This window comes from Stegostoma tigrinum, chromosome 7 (assembly GCF_030684315.1).
Source record: "Stegostoma tigrinum isolate sSteTig4 chromosome 7, sSteTig4.hap1, whole genome shotgun sequence".
NCBI lineage: Eukaryota > Metazoa > Chordata > Chondrichthyes > Orectolobiformes > Stegostomatidae > Stegostoma > Stegostoma tigrinum.
In genome coordinates this window covers 27,882,002-27,902,198 of record NC_081360.1, presented here as the reverse complement: position 1 = coordinate 27,902,198, position 20,197 = coordinate 27,882,002, and the positions used below count along the sequence as shown (strand labels likewise).

The 20,197-nt window shown below is 41.2% G+C and overlaps 1 protein-coding gene across 2 annotated transcripts; it reads right to left on the bottom strand.

Moving 5' to 3' along the window:
- Positions 1-5,513: 5,513 nt before the first annotated feature.
- LOC125454132 (gamma-crystallin M2-like) lies at positions 5,514-19,602 on the bottom strand. Of its 2 annotated transcripts, none has more exons than XM_048534546.2 (3): positions 19,393-19,602; positions 9,285-9,527; positions 5,514-5,789 (listed from the first exon to the last, which is right to left on the bottom strand). In XM_048534546.2, the coding sequence occupies exons 1-3, from the start codon at positions 19,438-19,440 to the stop codon at positions 5,514-5,516; spliced, it is 567 nt and encodes a 188-aa protein (XP_048390503.1). In that variant the 5' UTR covers positions 19,441-19,602. The 2 variants fall into 2 exon arrangements, with proteins under 2 accessions (XP_048390503.1, XP_048390504.1); XM_048534547.1 differs by lacking the exon at positions 19,393-19,602 and adding an exon at positions 9,623-9,712.
- Between the last annotated feature and the right edge of the window lie 595 nt (positions 19,603-20,197).

The window sequence follows — 20,197 nt, the reverse complement described above, 5'->3', positions numbered from 1 at the left end:
CCAGAGCACCTTATTGATGACTCAGCTCTGGTCCTGCAGTCAGTGATTCCTATGTGAACTTGGTAAACCGCCCCTCTTGACAGATGGCCACTATTCATCACGCATTGGTATGTGATCAACGATGGTAACAATAGTCCTGTGTCGTATATACATCTTCATTGACACCACTGCCAATTGTGTACGGCTACCCCCCGTGTGGTATCAGCTGATGGTGAGCCATTCCTTATCTTTCACTTGTTGAATCTAGCTAAGCAGAACATGACATGCTGGCCACCGTGCCGCTGTTGATCAGGTGTATGACTTCATGTTTTGAGTGAAGTCTACTTTGCAACTGTTAAGGCTGTCAAACATCGCTTTGGAGAGTGAACTATCAGAGTCTGCAGTTTCCTCTGCACATAACGTTTTGTGAGAGAATCTCATGAAGTAACATTGAAATCTTTGTATTCTTGGAGGTTTCTTGTAAGGTTCTTCAGGTCCAAGAGGTAAATGAAAAGTTTTTTATCCATTTTAATGACCACGTAGTAGGATGTAGTCTAAAAATTTCTTGCAAGGCTATGTAACTGAGAGACATACCTTCTCAATAATAACATGCCATGCTTCTGTACTAGATAATGCTTTTAATATGTAATAGTCTGGCTTGCAACATCTATCCAGCTGCTCCAGGATTATGCCAGTTTCGCTTCTGGCTTTCTTAGTTCCAGCCATGTCTCATTGTATCCACACTTTATGCTGACAACACCCTGATTAGAACTGTAACTTGTTCTTTTTTGAATTAATGCCCTTTCATCCTTAATTACTGCATAATTTGAAGTTTCCACTTCGACACAAGGGTTTTATTTTGCTTTGGCTCACATAATCTTTAGTGCCAGGTTAGTTCACAGGCTTGTTAGTTCATGGGGACCGTTTCCACAGCCAGCCACTCCATGATGCTCTCTGTGTATCTGCTTTGGAGTTGCAGATTTTTCTGTCCCTGTACATCTCCCGTAAGGCTTGGAAAAGCTTTCTGTATCATTCTTTAAAGTAGTTTTCTGTCTTGCAATCAGCGATACCTGTTTCTTTTGAAATCTTCTTTGTAAACAATTTTGCTGAAACCTAATCTCTCTTAGTTTGCATCATTTAGAATTAGTGCTGGTCACCACTGCTCATTTAGTTGTAACAGGGCATCACCATTGCTCGCACACCAGCTGCTCACCATGTTGTATGGGGTCTCATTCAAGCCTGTCGTGTTTTAATATGGATGTAGCTATCCATTTCTTGGTCTAACTACAGTATAAGAGTCTTATTGAGTAAAGAATAGGAAGGCTATTGCAATACTGAAACAATTCACACATTATATGAATGTGATCTACATTACTTCAGATACTGTGAGGTGCACACTACCCACAGATCTCCCACCAATGCCCACAGCACTCTCTCTCAACCCTCAATGCATCACCATAGTGAGGGTACTTACCAAACTTAATCAAGGAAGAGCCCTTTAGATTCATTTGCAACAGCCATGACCCCTCAGTCAGTTTGCGGTCAACCAATGTGGGTCACCATATTGTGCATGTGTGTTCCCTCATGCCTGACATCTTATAGTGTGGGTGGGGATGAGCACCTTTCTGACCTAAAAAGAAGAGGTTTTGAAAAGTTCCAGATACCTTTAAATACATGTTCCTACCCAACATGGACTATTTATACCTACCTCTTGATGTCAAATTAAGTTCTTAAATTTTGCTGTTCACTATTGAGTGATCTGTTGTTTTCCAATGGCTCGGTCAAGTAGTGATGGTTTTGTACAAAAACGTGTCTTTCAATGTAAAGTTACTATTTCTTAAATGTTACTTTATGTCTTCATTTCTAAACTTTTAAACCAGGTGGCCTGTGAAATTAAAACAGGTAGCTGATTTATGAAACGTTAATATGCCCTGAATTCTGGCTTCTTAATTTCGGTGCAAGCTGAAAACAGTTTGCGTGTGTGCGCGTGTGTACGTGTGCACGAGTGCATGCGTGTGTGTGCATGTGTGTGTGCATGTGAGAGAGGGAGAGAGAAGGTGTGGGATGTTTAAATGCAGCTAAATTGTGGCACAAACTATTTGTCTGCATCCTTTGAAGCAAAGGCAGAGATTTCAGGTTCCTGAATTTTAAACTTACTGATTTTCTTTCCTCAGGAAGCCTCCACATTAAGGGACACAGATTTTTCTTTTAATTCTTGAAAAGGAGTAAAGTGATTATAAAAAATAAATTCCATGGTGAATGTTTCTGAATAATTTATAATCAAATTTTATATTAATTCACACTCTTGAGAATTGGATGCATCTGTTCTCTATTATAAACATTTGAGTTATAGAGTTTTCTTTGGGCATAATTGAGAAAGATCAAATTAAATTGCATTGTTAAAGTTATGCTTCTGCTTTCAGCAAACATTAATTTATAGAATTACGCAGACATATCCTTTTACAGTACAGTGTAATTGGGGACCATTGTTGAATGTAATGTTATATTTCCTTTGCAAAATAATCCTTGCTGTATCATCACGATTTAGCTGTCCACATACACAGCCAAACACACTCACTGGACCTCTTCAACCACTGATCCTGAACTGATGCCCACATCACTCCAGAAGCGGGTAACACACTCTGCCACTGGATGCAATAATAATGATAATAATAATAATTATGTTTGGAGAGTCAATTCTTTTTTGCAAGCTCATTGGAGAGATATTCATATTCTGGTTGGTCTTTACATAAATGTAATATAAGTTTTATCTGAAACTTTGAATCTTGTTATGAAAATTCAGATGTATTATTTCAAGAACAAATTCTCATTTTTTTTACTATTGTCTGAGTGATAGCTATTGCTCTGTGGTAGCCGCAAGTTCAGAATTCTTCCTTCATGTCAGGAGATTGTGGACTCAAATCCAAAGACCTGAAGACCTATGTTGATAATTGACTGATGGACTGTTAGTAGCTGAGAGTACTATCTTCTGGATTGAGCACTGAGTTCCCACCAGCCCATTTGGGAGGATTTAAAAGATTCCACTTTGAGAAGAAAGCTGAAGACGTTTGCGGTTGCCATGGTCAATACTTACCTCTCAACATCTCAACAGAAGAAATGGTTATGTGGCCATTATGGCATTGTTTTTCATAGGATCTCATTTTAAAAAAAGCTGCATCATTTCCTACCTGCCAATAACATTCATATTTCATTTGCTGTGGAGTACTTTACAATATCCTGATGCCATGAAAGGATCTATATAAATCCATTTTGCCTTCTGTTTTAAACCATTTGCAGCCAGTGATGTGGACAGTATTAAGGCTGATTAGATGCCTCTAATGAAAGTTATCAATAAGTAAGTGAAAGGCTAAAACATCTTTAGTATTTAAACAAGGCCATGTCCACAGTGAAAGACATTAACAAGGGTAGAAAAATAAGTCTGACAAGAGGAGGAAGAAAAATAGAGTGAAGTCCTAATGTTGCAAATTTAAAAGCCTTAAGTTTACAAGAAGAAGAAAATAAAACAAACATAAAAAGGTACCAACTGACAGCAAATAATAGAACAAAAAATAGAACAAGGAAGAAACATTTTCAGAAAACAAATTACACTGAAAGCTAAATGGCAGGAAGAGCAAATAAATAGCCCAAAACAGACCTGCGATTCATAAGTGTCAATAAAAATCAGATGGATTGTGAGACTCAAATGTGACAAGATTGGCAAAAGTATTAGTGATAATAGGAACTGCAGATGCTGGAGAATCCAAGATAATAAAATGTGAGGCTGGATGAACACAGCAGGCCAAGCAGCATCTCAGGAGCACAAAAGCTGACGTTTCGGGCCTAGACCCTTCTTCAGAGAGGGGGATGGGGTGAGGGTTCTGGAATAAATAGGGAGAGAGTGGGAGGCGGACCAAAGATGGAGAGTAAAGAAGATAGGTGGGGAGAGTATAGGTGGGGAGGTAGGGAGGGGATAGGTCAGTCCAGGGAAGACGGACAGGTCAAGGAGGTGGGATGAGGTTAGTCGGTAGGAGATGGAGGTGCGGCTTGGGGTGGGAGGAAGGGATGGATGAGATGAAGAACAGGTTAGGGAAGCAGGGACAGGTTGGACTGGTTTTGGGATGCAGTGGGGGGAGGGGAAGAGCTGGGCTGGTTGTGTGGTGCAGTGGGGGGAGGGGACGAACTGGGCTGGTTTTGGGATGCGGTGGGGGAAGGGGAGATTTTGAAGCTAGTGAAGTCCACATTGATACCATTGGGCTGCAGGGTTCCCAAGCGGAATATGAGTTGCTGTTCCTGCAACCTTCGGGTGGCATCATTGTGGCACTGCAGGAGGCCCATGATGGATATGTCATCTAAAGAATGGGAGGGGGAGTGGAAATGGTTTGCGACTGGGAGGTGCAGTTGTTTATTGCGAACCGAGCGGAGGTGTTCTGCAAAGCGGTCCCCAAGCCTTCGCTTGGTTTCCCCAATGTAGAGGAAGCCACACCGGGTACAATGGATACAGTATACCACATTGGCAGATGTGCAACGTGAACCTCTGCTTAATATGGAAAGTCATCTTGGGGCCTGGGATAGGGGTGAGGGAGGAGGTGTGGGGGCAAGTGTAGCATTTCCTGCGGTTGCAGGGGAAGGTGCTGGGCGTGGTGGGGTTGGAGGGCAGTGTGGAGTGAACAAGGGAGTCACGGAGAGAGTGGTCTCTCCAGAAAGCAGACAAGGGTGGGGATGGAAAAATGTGTGGGGTGGTGGGGTCGGATTGTAGATGGCGGAAGTGTCGGAGGAGTATATGGCAAAAGTATTCTCATTTTGAAAAACATTCCTTGATACAGTTTAAAGAGAAGCACAATGCCTCAGTGAGTTATTAATGCCTGTTTCTGCAAGAAGCAGTTCCAGGCAATTTATCAGAAAAAGTGCAGAAAGTAGCTTCTAAAACATATATGCATTCAGACTACTTTTGATGGAACAATACAACTGAGATGCCTCAGTCCTTAACCTGCGAAGCCATGCTTTAGAGTGGGTAAGTGAATTATAATGGGAATATGCTTATGTGGATGATAAATTGTTTTCAGGAATTCATAGACTTTGAATTAATGCCACAGTATATCGACATCAGATGTGCAGTCATACTGGGATATGCTTATGAAAATTATGCAATGCGTTTCTGAATTTAAAGGTAAATTCTCAATGATTTAAGGCACATAGTTTTGTTTTAGCTTCTAGTTTTTCATGTGTTAATCCTTTTAAAAGCATCTCAACAAATAAAAAAAAGTTTAGCATAGAACAAATTCGATTTAATTTCATCAGTTAATAATGTTGCCTAATTTATATTTGATTCAGGTCTTTTAGTATTGCTTTTGTTTGGTTTGTTTCACATCGATATGCTGTAAAAGACAAGTCAGATTGTGCTTTAAGCTTCCTAATCCATTATTATAAATATATCATGGAAAAAGTTGCATAAACCAAAGATGCTGCTTTTCAGACTTTATTTAATTTTTAAAATACCATTCTAGTGGGAAAGAAAGGCCACAAGGAAGGACCTTCTAGAACTCCATAATACGACGGCAGGATCCCACAGTGGGAAATGTGGCACCCCAGTCACTGTAGTGCTTGTATTCTCCTTTTTCAAGCAGGTACTGTCTGCCCCTGTAGTTAGGATGCTCATAAAAGGCCCAAGCTCCGTCTATCACTTGGCAGGACTGCAGTTCATGGTAAGGGAAACGATCATGGATAGATGGGCAATCTTCGGTCAGTTCTACCATTTGGCCACCAAACTCTGGCCTTTCGTAGATTCGAATTTTGTATAAACCACCAGTAGCCTGTATGATTAAAATAGAATAAGTGATGCTTAATAATTTTCTAATAAAATAAGTTAAATACATGCTAGGTATCTTCTAGGCAAATACAACTGAAATATGACAGACACTGTTAGATGTGAAACAATTGTAAAGGATAGATTTGTTTGAGTGCAAGGCTATAATTGTGCGATCATGAATCGACAGTGCAATTTATATCTGTACCATACTTCTATTGTTGGAATAATAATGGAAATAGAAATTGGGAGAGATACAACACAGCTTCTCACCATCATTCAAACTAAATCTGTGTGTTTTATTAGATATTCTGGTTCGTGTCCTATAGAAAATCATTCAGATTTTTAAAGTTACTTTTGCTACATAATCCTCAACAAATAGTCATAAAGAATCAAAAGGAAATGTCTAAGACCTGTTCTGTAGTAGTAATATTAGTTGGCCTTCATTTTAAGATAGTAGCCAAAAAGAGTAGAAATTGGTGTCATTTTGACTTTGTGCAATATTATAAAATATGTCATATTGAATCATTTGCTTCACTGCCTTTTATTGACTTCGATGCAAATGTAATTTGGGAGAAGTATTAAACTGATTTATTATCAACTCTATTATATTATTGCACAAAGAAAAAACCCACTGTAATTTGTTGAGTAGGAAAAATTAGTGCAAATTGAATGATTTTCTAAGATGATTTATTTGCACTGTTGGATAATTCATTTCAAAAATAAACCGTTAAATTGATATATATCAAATGGCTTGGAAATAGAATTACTGTTGCTTCAGTGTCGCGAGGTCAAAATGTTGGAATTTCCTCCCTAATTATTGTGGGCCTACCTACAGCTCCTGGCCTGGCTCAAGAAGGCCGCTCATGGTTACCCGCTTAAGGGCAATTAGGGAAGGTGAATAAATTCAGGTCAAGCCAATGGCATCCACATCCCATGAATGAATTTGGAAAAAACGACAAAAAAATAGCATGGCAGGCAAGTTCATAAGTACGTAGCAGAACATAACATTTTTCCAATTTACACCAGACACCACAAAACTTGGTAAGTGAGTCACTAAACTATAAGATTAGTAGTTAGTCAGGAGCTGCACTGAAAAATGAAATAATGTCGAATGAGCGAGTTGGACCAAAGTGTGTTTGTTTCTGTGCTGTATAATTCTATAACTTTGAAAGTCTTTCATCTGGAAAACTGGGCAAAGTTAGAACATATACTTTTGCCTACACAAGGTGCAATTTTTACCCTTTTGCCCAATGGCAAGATGGCGAAATAATGGATTCATTAATGATAGAGAGAGATTCACCATCTTCTCATCAGCTCAGTAATTAAGGTCTGAGCGTGAACATTCTTAGGCAACCTTCTCACCCACCAGCGACTAAGGAGTCTTAAGCAGTCAATGAATGCTCACTTAAGAGTCCCAACTTGCTACTGCTCCAATCATCTGCCTCATCAGCGATTTCCTGACTGGGAAGCGAGGACACTGTCAGGTTAGTTTGAGTGCTCAAAATTCATCTAACTGGGAGGCAGTGAGGAAGGTCCAGGTGGACGGCAAAGGATTGGCTGCTGAAAGCCACATGCCTGGCCTAGCTTCCAACATTCTGGCACCATCCCCACCCACGGCGGACACCCCAAAAGAGGAGTATAAAAATTACATGCTTCTCACTGATGGATCCCCCAGGAAGTAGGCCTGAACTGACAAATTTTAGAAACCCCAGGAGCTGCCAAACTCTGATTTGCTGGCAGCGTTTGGCAACCCAGGACACCAGTGTCGAGGCCTGTGATTTGCTGAGAAGATTGCCCAAGCTGATTGACAGGTATTTGGACACTTTTTTTGGTGCTGGAGGTGACATTTTGGTCACCACCTAACATCCACACCCATACTTAAAAAGTAGGGAATCCTTTGCTTACAGTGAATTCTTACCAATTGACTGTTCCAATGGCGATAATTGCATGATTGAACTGAACTATAAGAATTTGCAAATAAAGACCAATATAAACTGGGGAGAGGGCAGGGGAATGGAACTAGAGCTGAGTGCATTCATGTAAAAGCAGCAGCAAAAGTCGATAAAAATTTGTTTATTTCTAGACAGTAATATTTATAATTCTATTGTCTACTATCCAAACCACTAACAGTGTCTAGCTGTTGAGTAGTACAACCATTGTAATGCTATAAATAGCTCATAACCGAGTAAACCAATAACACAGTGCAATGGGACATAATGCTTACTCTATGACGTCACTGGGCATTGGAGAGTGAGGGGCATTTAAATTAGAAATAATGCTTAGTTGTTGTGATAAACTAAGAATGGAATCGAGAATTCATCACTGTTTTTCCAAGCTATTATTTAGCTATATAGTTATCTTTGTCTACAGCATCTCAAATCTCAAAGAATCAATCACATCTAAGGTTATGTTGGCATTTTGTTCTGATTTTGGGTAAGTTTCTCTGTTATCAGCAGCTTACGATGTGTGTCCAGAGTCACTAATTTTGTTTCCTATCTCAGACAGTGTTAATGCAAAGATATAAAAATTCAATGTTTTCAATTTGATTGTGGTATTAGTATTTTATTCAGATCTACTTTAAGGTACTAGTTAATGCATGCTTGCATTATTCATGGTGAATAAAATCAAGAACTGTAAAATTAAAATGCTCCTCCTGTTCTTGCACGAGGTCAGGAACAAGCAATCCAAAGTCAGATATAGCATGATGAATGTAGACCAAAGCTCCCTTTGTAATATCCTTTCATGGTACCCTAGACGTAATGTTAGAAAGACATCCTTCCTTATATCAGGCATCAGGTTTTGGGTAGTTCACTTGGGCTTTGCAAAAGTACTGCCATTTAATAACCAAGTCTAACACAGTGGATCAGAGAAAGGAAACTCTATTTTGGCTTTAAATCCTAATGGTACCCAATCTGGGAACGCTGATATTGACACTGCACACCCAACGTGAAAAGCTGATTCCGAAGTTCACTACCTCGATATAAAATTCGATGAAACGCTATCCTTTTAAAAATAAATTACAGCAAAGGAACGGACCATTTGAATTAATTGACCTGTGCTGGTGTGTACACTGTGTGTCCACACGAGCCACTTCTCACCCTCTTCATATATGATTTTCCCTCTATCATTTACCTGTCCAGCATTCCATTAAATCTTCCTGTCTGATATGCTTCAACTATTCGCAACAATAGTGAGTTTCAAATTTCACCTACTTGCTAGGTAATTTATACATTAAACATTACAGGATAGAAACCTAATTAATCTAGTAGATTTCAAATCCATTATAATCTTCCAAATACAGGTTGCATTATGTTTATGTTATACAGGCTGTAGATTTCATACAACAAACTGATTGTACGCCAACACTGAAAATAAAGAAGTACCATTCTTTGTGGTGGCTACTAGATCCCCAGAGGTCTGAGTTTACATCGAGCAAGTAAAATGTCAGTGAATAATCTCCTGAAAACTCTATCTTTCTTTCATTTAAATTCTTACTTACATGGCGAATAAGCCGGCATGATTTAATACTGTCATTGTATCCATTCCAGTGCTGATAATCTGGATATTCTCCCCTGGTCAGAATATATTGATATCCAGTGTAATTTGCTTTCTCATAAAGCACCCAACAGCCTCGCTCTACTCGGATAGAGTTACATCGAGTAAAGAATGAGTGCAGATCTGAACAGTCAGTGCTACACTCATAGCACTGGCCCTGGAAGTTCTTGTCCTCGTAAAAAATGATCTGCAGTGAGAAGAGAAAGATTAATTTAATAAAATCTGCATGATATACAAAAGTAATAAATAGCTGCTACACTTCACAATTAATACCAGCCTTACCTTTCCCATTTTAAATTTTCACCCAAAGGGTTGTTTTGATGGACATGGTGCTGGGATGTGAAATGTGAGGTTTATATATCTAACCAGATCATGCGCTGTAATCTAATGCTTTGTTGTTTTAATAACATATATTTGCATATCAGCAAAATTTAGTTGCCATGTCCTTTGTGGACAAAATGATTGTTCAGTATTCAAGAAGTGCTGTCCTCTGTTGATTTGATTTTTGCACGAATGCTTGTGTAGTTTAACGTCGGAATAAATGTTTACCAAATAGATCTTTTACACTTAGTGAATATTTTCTTCATATATTTGATTGTCAAGAATATTAATAATCAACAATGTGATTTATTCTATGAAATAATTTGTTACAACAGAATAAATTCTAACCTTTCCTACACTCTCCATAATTTATTTGTCATCTGGAATGTCTTTAATAATAAGAATTCATTCAGAAAACTGCTGGAAAAGCTGAACTCTGAATATTCTGGGCAGATACTTCCATTAATTAAGAAGCCGAGCTGTGGCAAATCATCCACTGTACTGCCGTACTGATATGATTTTGATTGCTTCATCTGAATATACTTAAAACATAAACATATTCACGACTTTCATTTTAAGATAGATAATACTGAGCAGGGAATGTTCATAATGAGTAATTTAAATCCTGAAGTACCTAGGTACTGCTTGGCTAAACAGGCTGAACCACTGGAAGAAACAAACAGCTATATCTGAATGTGTTGTACATTGACCAAGACTGTCTTCACCTAGTTTTGTTTCTTTCTCCATACTTACAAAATTGAGCTTAAAAACTATTGTTCCTTCATGATTGTTGGTCCCCTTTCCTGTTAAGAAGTTGCATTCCTGTCAAAAACATTAATCAATGGCACTGAAAAATCATTTATCCTCATACTTTAGAACATACCTAATCTGTTTTATGAGGACAACTTTTGGACTGGCAAAGTGACACGGTAGTTCAAGCAGCAGTGCATCCCACTATTGTCCAGTTCTTGCAGGTTACCACCTGTTGCTTCACAGGGCCAGGGACCTGGGTTCAGTTCTCCTCTTGGGCCACTGTCTGTGTGGAGTTTGCACATTCTCCCCGTGTCTGTGTGAGTTTCCTCTGGGTGCTCCGGTTTCCTCCCACTGTTCAAAAATATGCAGGTTTAGTTGGATTGGCCATGCTAAATTGTCCATAGTGTCCAGGGATGTGCAGGGTAGGTGTATTAGACATGGGGAATGCAGGGTTACAGGGATAGGGCAGGGCGTATGTCTGAGTGTGTGCTCTTTGGAGGATCGGTGTGGATCCAATGTGCCGGATGGCCTTCTTCCGCATTGTAGGGATTCTCAGATTCTATTATTCAATTATTTTAATCCTGTTTTTTTTTATCTACCTTCAGTTTCCTTCCATTACCTTGGTCAAGTAATTTTTGAAGTTTTGCATTGTTTCCTAATCCCCAGGGATCAGATGAGTTTCAGTGTACAGAAGGCCATGAGTACAGAGATGCTGTCTAAATAAGAGCCTAGCCTACCCTCATCAGATGTCAGGAGGCAACCCAGTGTTAAGTGGAAAATGTTCAGCTCAGAAACCACGGCAGTCGCCTCTGTGTATATAGATTCCTCATAAATGTTGGGTTAGTTTTATGGGGATGCTCAAAACTCAATGAAGACAAAATCAAAAGGCCTAAAAGTCTGGTTTGGATATAAATTCAACCGGAACAGATCTCACGTTGGGAAATTTGCTGATGATGCTCCGAGATTACATTCCCAACTTTTTTCATTGAACTCCAGCCATTTTCTTCTGAAGGGGGGAGTACTGCAGCTCATTTTCTGCACTGTTATACGTCAAAGGGAAATTCTCCACCAAAATCTTTTGTGCCTTTTGCTTAATAATTGCATACTATCACAGGTAACAGGATTACCTGAAGGTGTCAAACCCATCTCATATTCACAATTAGGTTTCATCGATTGAAGCAAATGGAGAAAAATATATCCCATAAAAATTGATTTTTTTTGTCTGCATTTCCGTCCCTTTTAACTAATTTTATTATATCAGAAATTTATTGATACAGTTCAAATTAAGAAAATGTCAACATTTCCTTTGTTTGTATTTTTATATTTAGTCCTGTGAATGAACATTTTCAACAAGAAAGAATCTAACCATGTCTGGCAGCATATGTAAAGGAAAAAACAGAGTTAACATTTCAGGTCTGGTGACCCATTCCTCAGAACTGATGGCAGCTGGGAAAATGTCAGTCTATATACAGAGAAAGGGAGGGGGCTGGGGGTAGGGAGTGAACGATAGGGTTTGGCCAAAGAGAGAGAAGAGCAGTTGGATAGATAAAGGAGTTGCTAACGATCAGGATGGGAGGGTGAATAGTTGTTAATGGGGAATGTTAGTGACTAACAACGGATAGTGTGCAATGGCAGGCTATGTGGTAACAAGGCCTGGTGTGTGGGGTAGGGGGCTAGGACATGGGAGAGTTTAGGCCCTAAACTTATTGAACTCGATATTGAGTCCGGAAGGCTGCAGGGTCCCCAAGCGAAAAATGAATTGTTGTTTTTCAAGCTTGCCCTGAGCTTCATTGGATCACTGCAGTAAGCACTTCATCAATTTCGCCTCCGATTTCCATCTTACCCTCATTTGCAGCTGGTCTGTCTCTGACTCCTCCCTTCCCTTCCTTGACATTTCTGTTTCCATTTCTGGGGATAGACTGGCCACTAATATCCATTACAAACCCACCGACTTCCCCAGTGATTCCCCAGCTCTGCTGTCAACAGGGCCCTCAACTGTGTTCAACCCATCTCCCGCACTTCTGCCCTCACACCTTCTCTTCCCTCCCGCAACAGTGATAGGGTTCCCCTTATCCTCACTTATCATCCCACCAGCATCCACATTCAAAATATCCTCAGATGTCATTTCCGCCACCTCCAGCAGGATGCCACCACCAGACAAATATTACTCTCCCCTGCTTTGTCAACCTTCCGCAGGGTCCGTTCCCTCTGGGACACCTTGGTCCATACTTCCTTCACCCCCAACGCCCCCCACAGCCCTACAGCACCCTCCCCTTAACTGGCGAAGGCATAACACTTGCCCATTTACCTCCTCCCTCCTCAGTATCCAAGGGCCCAAACATACCTTCCAGATGAAGCAATATTTCACCTGCACATCTCAGAATCTAGTCAACTGCATTCGCTGCTCACAATGTGGTCTCCTCCACAGTGGGGTAACGAAGCATAAACTGGGTGACCGCTTCGCAGAACATCGATGTTCTGCTCGCAGAAAAGATCCTGAACTACCTGTTGCCTGTCACTTCAATGCACCACCCTATTCCCTGGCCAACATCTCTGTCTCTGGCTTGCTACAGTGTTCCAGCAAAGCTCAACGCAAGCTGGAGGAACAACACCTCATTTTCCTCTTGGGGACCCTGCAACAGTCTGGACCCAATATCAAGATCATTAATTTGAGGGCGTAAACTCTCCCATGTCCCCGCCCCCTACCCAGTACACCAGGCCTTGTTACCATGTAGCCTGCCATTACACACTCCCTGTTGTTAGTCACTAACAGTGCCCATTAACAACCACTCACCCTCCCATCCTGATCATTAGCAACTCCTTTGTCTGTCCAACTGTCTTTCTCTCTCTTTGGGCTCTATCCTATCGTTTACTCCATGCCCGACCCATCTCCCTATCTTCTGCATATAAACTGACATTGTCACAGCCACCGTCAGTTCTAAGGAACGGGTCACCGGACCTGAAACGTTAACTCTGTTCTTTCCTTCACAGATGCTGCCAAGCCTGCTGAGCTTTTCCAGCAACTTTGGTTTTGTTCCTGATTTACATCACTCACCGTTCTTTCAGTTTTTGTTAAGAATCTAACCATCCCTCCTTGCCATTCAATGCTATTACCATTGCTGTACACATCATATCCTGGGATTATCATTGACCAGAGACTGATCCGGACCAGCCATACTTTGGCTACAAGCTTGGATGAGAGGATAGGAATTCTGTGGTGTGTAACTCATGTTTTGTCTTCCCAAAGCCTATCCACACCGCACAATTCATGAGCTCAATGGAATACTCCCCACTTGCTTGGATGGATGAAGCCCCAACAATACTTCGGAAGCTAGTCACATTCCAGGACAAAGTATCCTACCTGATTGACACTCCATCACCACTACTAGCATCCACTCCCTTCACCAATGGTTCACAGCAGGAGAAGTGTGTGCCATCTTCAAGAAGCACTGAAGTAACTCAAACAGGTTACTTCGGTCGCACCTTCCAAACCTTTGACACTTATCATCTGGAAGGACAAGGGCAGCAGATGCATAGAAGCAGCAACATCTGTAAGTTACCCTCCAAGCTGCACACCATCCAGATTTAGAACGATAACATTGCTCCTTCACTGGTGCTAAGTCATTATTCTGGAACTCACTTCAGAACAGTACTTTGGATGTACCTACCCTCACAGACTTCGGCAATTCGCCTTTTCCAGGACAATTGGGCAGGGGCAATAAATGGTGGCGTAGAGTCATCCACATTCCTTGAACAAATGAATAAAAGGGCTCAGATACAATCACATTGCTAATTGAAGTGGATGTTCTGGATGAATGTGCGATAAAAGTCTAAAACAGCAAATCTTGCAGAGAGACCCCTCTTTTAAGTATGAATGCACACAAAGAAAAAGTAAAATGTTGTTTGGTTTAAATGTAAGCTTCTCATATTGATTTTTTAAATTGCAGTTGCAATTTTGTGTTTGATTTCAAAACTGAGATCAATTCAATGTTAAATAAATACAAAATACCTTGCACTTTTGGCAAGTTTATAGGCTCATTCTTAACAAGTTATGCCCATTTAATTTTGGAAAGGTCAACTTGCTATCTCTATGCATAATCATCTCATGTTTTAGTTGATCATAGGTTCAATTAGAAATGCTTTTTTTGCATTTAGGTAATTTATTCAGTCTGTGAACTGAACCCTGTTTGTCAGCAGTCCATGATTGTGCTTCTGTGCTGATGTACAAAGCGTAAACTTAATGCATGAACAATTTTGGCAAACATTCCAGCTGCGACCAGCAACATTTCATTCTGCTTCATTCTAATTTTTTTGTGGTCAGTATAAAGACTGATGGCGAACAATGTTATGGCCACAATCTAATATATAACAAAACCAAAAACAGAACACTAGAACATCTATTTATTTTCCTAACACTGTTATTAATGATTTCATACAACTAAAGTGCATAACATTGAGATGAATGTGTATGCAGATTTCTTCAGTAATAAAACTACGCACATAGGAAGAATATTTAACTCAAAAATCCATAATGATGAAGACAGTGAACAATAATGGATACTTTGCAGTTGTCATTTTGGATTCTTGTGCACTCAAGCAATATATAAAAGCAAAATGCTACAGATGCTGAATGTCTGAAATAAAAGAACAAGCACAAAATTGGTCAAATGAGGGAAGGCGGGGGTGAGGGGGAGGTGGGCAACATGGAATTCGTACTTCTGGTTGGGAGCACCGGGCAACTGGGCATAATCCATTCTGGGCACAATGGCAGGACGGGAGTCTGACTGGGGGTAGTGTCATATTGAAATGCAGGTGGCCAAAGGTGAGTTCAGGGAGGACAGAAACTTCCTGTGGTGGAAACAATGATTCATACACCTGCTCGATCTCATCCCAAACAGTGCATCGAACCACTTCATCTTATAGCGACACTAGAATGTATAAAAATGCTTCATAAAATATCATTCACTCATTACTTTCCACTCTTTTTTTAAACAAAGCTCTGTTTACAGCAGGGCCAGTACAAATGTCAATCATTCAGATCCTTTATAGTATCAGAAAACAGAAACTGCAGGGCATTGAAATTTCAAAATCTTGTTTACGAAAGAAGGTTCCATTGACAACAAAGATCAGGGAGGTACAGCAGTCAATCAAACAGTGAGGACCAGCTGTTTCAACAGTCTAATGGTTATCTGGATTTTCCGTTCAACCTCATCGTGTGTTGTATTGAACCATCTGAGCCCCATAGTGAATCTTCAAGTGTTCCTGGTAAACAAGGCTCCTTCACTCAATCTTCTGAGCCTAACTGAGTGGATCTCCACAATAACGCACACCCCGGTTACTCCTTGGTCTTCAATATCCACTTGCCTCGTTTCTTTGAGTGGGAAGCCCATCCTCACCAGCAATGTGCTCGTTAATCCAAAAACAGGCCTTTACTTCTGTGTGCCATAGCAGCATCTTTTCTAGGTTTCATTCCACAGTTTATCAGCCTGACTGACTGAAAATCTGTAAGTCTCTACCCAGCAAAGTTAGCTGCCTCTTACTGTGTGCTAAAGTGTTAACAATTTGTACCTTATATTCAGTAAGATTTGATTTGAATTTCTGTTCCCACAATAAGCTGGGTACATTGACTTGACTCTGTACAGATTTAGTATGTGCTCATGTGTTTGCCTCTGGGTAGATTTCATGGGAAGTAACATCTTACACTCCAAATAGCTCCATTTTAACTTGAATGGAAGGAGACGGTTTAAAGTATAACCATTTTGTAAAGTGCAGGGTTTGCAGCACTTAATTCTGCAAAGAAACATTAAAATATCCTCCCTTAAACAGCTTTTCTTAACTTAGAGCCCTGGCCATGTGATTCAGTTACCATGAGCAGAGCAACTCACTCATGATGGGTGGCATGGTGGCTCAGTGGTTAGCACTGCAGCCTCACTCTACTAGGGACCTGGGTTCGATCCCATCTTTGGGTGACTGTCTGAGGGGAGTTTGTACATTCTCCCCGCGTCTGTGTGGGTTTGCTCCGTTTTCCTCCTATAGCCCAAAGATGTGCAGACTAGGTGGACTGGACTTGCTATATTGCCCATTGTGTTCAGGTGTATCTGGGTGTTATGGCGATGGGTCTGGGTGGGATGCTTCAAGGGGCAGTGTGGACGTGTTGGGCTGAAGGGCCTGGTCCCACACTGTGGGAAATTTAATCTTATCCAAGCTTGTTGAAGCACAATGACCTTTGACCCAGAAGCATTAACAGGTGGATACATTTTGTGCTTAGTTTGGCGAATTAGTTTTTGTTATTGTTTTCATAAATGCTTAAAAGTGACTCTTAAGAGTTTGAATCAATTCTAAAGATATAAATGGAAGTTCCAAGTAATAGAAACACATAGATCCAAATCTTCTGAAGTGAGGAGGTATCTGATTCCACTTACATTGCTGAAGTCCCCAGAACTCTGAGTTATCCTGACATACACATTTCCTCTTCACTTCACTGCGATGTTTGAACTTAGTAATTACTGGTTTAACATAGCCCAGACAGCTCTATGATTCCTACAACAGTAGGATCGGATGGCTAGAACCAAGCAGACTTGGCTGTTGACATTCTGCTGGATCTGGTTTTCACAAGGAATTACTTTGAGATTTTCATTGCACCATAAGACCAGCAAAACTCAAAGAAAATTAGCCACACTAACAAAAGACTGCAGTACCCCATAGGGATGCACAGCCTCCTTGTAGGTAATGTTCACCCCAATCCTGCACCATAAATAGAGCTCAGCCCAGGCCTTGTTACATGGACAGTGCTAACTCCACACCTGCACGCACCTTCCCGCATATTTTCTGGAAACCCTGGCCAGCTGATGGTAAGGCCCAGCATTGTGAGGAAGTCAAGGTGAGAAGGGAATTGAGCAATTTTGTCTTTTCTTGGGGTGGAAGGTGAGTAGCGTTAAGTGAGGGACATGAGCTGTGTCAAAGGCCGGGGGGGGGGTGGGAGTAAAGTGGTTGCGTATTATTCAGGGGTGATGGAAATGGATATTCTTGAGCTGTGTTGGGATGGACATTGTCGAGATGGTGGAACAGAAGCTCTCGGAGGGTGAAGGAGGGGATGAACACTTCTGTGGGGCAAGAGGTGTTAAAATTGTCAAGGATGGCGTAATTGATGGTTTGGGTGATCAGAGTGAACACTGTCAGAAGTTGAAGGAGAGAGTGAAGACTCATGAGGAATGAGAGGGGATGAGCAATGTTGGGGTGAGGGAGGTGGTCAATACTGTCGGACCTGTGGTAGGGTGAACACTTTCTGGGAAGTGAGAATGGGGACATGCGGAAATGAATATTTTTGAGGGAGTGAAGGTGAGTCGCTGCTGCCAGTGGGGATGAATGAGTCGAAATACATTAGTGGGCAGCTGACTGATGGGTGTCAATGCTGTTGAGTGGTGGTGGGGGAGTGAGTTGAGCACTCTTAGGTGAGACAGAGGAGGATGAACAGTGGGACTGGGGAGAATATAATCAGGAGCATAAGGTGTAAGCAGTGTCGTCAAGGTTCGGCTCTGCGTATTTGAAGGTGGTCACCCTGCCGCCCAGCTCCATTCATCCCAGCATACCTTGTCGTAGTCGGTGTCGGAAGTTTCAGTGTGAAATGGTAATTTAGGCAGATTAAATTGGATGCACCTTCTCTGACATTAGACTGTCTTTATTCATAGAATCATAGAAACCATATAGGGTGGAAGCAGGCCATTCAGTCCGCCAAGTCCACACCACGCCTCCAGAGAACATTCCAGCTAGATGCACCCTATACCCAAAACCCAGGACAAATTTTATTTGATGCTGCCTCTAAATGGGGACTAAATGCAAAGCACAGAGAAAAAAAAATGTTTAGATATACAAAATAGTTTAGAATCATTGAATCCCTACAGTGTGGAAGAAAGATACTCAGCCCATGCCAACTCACCAAAGAGCATCCCACTCAGACCGACCCCGTCACCCTGCATTTCCCATGATTGATCAACCTTGCCTGTACATCCAGCATCTGAGGAGCAGAAAAGCTGACGTTTTGGGCCTAGGCCCGTCATCAGAATTTCTGCAGAATCAGCATTTCTGATGAAGGGTCTAGGCCCGAAACATCAGCTTCTCCGCTCCTACAACGCTGCTTGGCTTGCTGTGTTCATCCAGCTTCACACTTTGTTATCGAGGTGCGGCTTGAGGTGGGAGGAGGGGATAGGTGAATGGAAGAACAGGTTAGGGAGGCAGGGACGAGCTGGGCTGGTTTTTCAAGCTTCAAAATCTCCCCCTCCCCCACTGCAACCCAAAACCAGCCCAGCTCGTCCCCTCCCCCCACTGCATCCCAAAACCAGCCCAGCTCGTCCCCGCCTCCCTAACCTGTTCTTCCTCTCACCTACCCCCTCCTCTCACCTCAGGCCGCACCTCCATTTCCTACCTACTAACCTCATTCCACCTCCTTGGCCTGTCTGTCCTCCCCAGACTGACCTATCCCCTCCCCACCTCCCCACCTATACTCTCCTCTCCGCCTATCTTCCCTTCTATCCATCTTCGATCCGCCTCCCCCTCTCTCCCTATTTATTTTAGAACCCTCTCCCCATCCCCCTCTCCGATGAAGGGTTGAGACCCGAAACGTCAGCTTTTGTGCTCCTAAGATGCTGCTTGGCCTGCTGTGTTCATCCAGCTTCACACTTTGTTATCTCGGATTCTCCAGCATCTGCAGTTCTCATTATCTTTGATAGATCCTAAGTTATTTTTGCAGCTGGCAACGATGGTTGTTATTCACTGAACATTATCACAAGGTTGCAAACTTCACTTTTAATGAAAGAACACAAACCTATTACATAAAAGGTGAAAAATGCAAACTTGCTATATAATTATATGGCACTTTAGGAAGATTTTAACATAAACAGCAAAACAAAGTTTCAGCCCAATTCCAAACACCCACTTTACAAATATTCAATCCTAGAAAAATTTATATCTCAAATCCTTACTTGCTTAGTTAACTGACTCTTCGCAATTATCATCCTTTGTTGATGCATTTTTATGACTTCTTTTCAGGTCTGCTGCCTGACATTTTTTCAATTCTGCTCAGTTGAAAACTTCTATACAAACGCATAAAGTTTGCCAACTCCATAAAGTTGACATCCTTCCACTCAGGTGACTGGTGCTCCTGAACTGAAAATTTGACTCTTCTGCTATGATTCTTCTGTCCTCCCCTTTGAGCTGAACTCCTGATTCTTTCCAATGACAGTTACACTAATGACCTCTGGTCTGTTTTCTCTGCCTGTCATAAAGTCAGCAGTATAAACATCCATCCACTAACATCATTGGTGTCCTGTTAAATATTTAACTACCTTTTTGAAAATAATGTGCCAAAGTTACTGTTCCAAACTACAGAGGTCATTATAAATCTGAAACTGCTCATCAGCCTCTATTTCAAAATCCCAAAGATGCCAAAAGTGATAGTATTTCGTATATTTATCACATCATTAATGCCTTGTTTGGGCTCTCAAACTGGATATAAAAATCAACTTCATAATATCCTAATAACTCTCTGGGAAACAAAAACCCTTTTGAGTAATAACGTTAAAATGTTTCCCTTATTTTAAACACTTGCTGGTCGTAAGTTTCATTGCTTTACCTCATTAAATCTCATTTTTTTGAAGATTTCTTTCAAAGGAGATGAAGCTGAGCACTAATGACACCTTGTGGATGAATGAAGACATACATGAGCAGGGAAGAGATGCCCAATATCCCCAAATACCGGACATGGGCCTGGTTTGTTGCATAGCATTG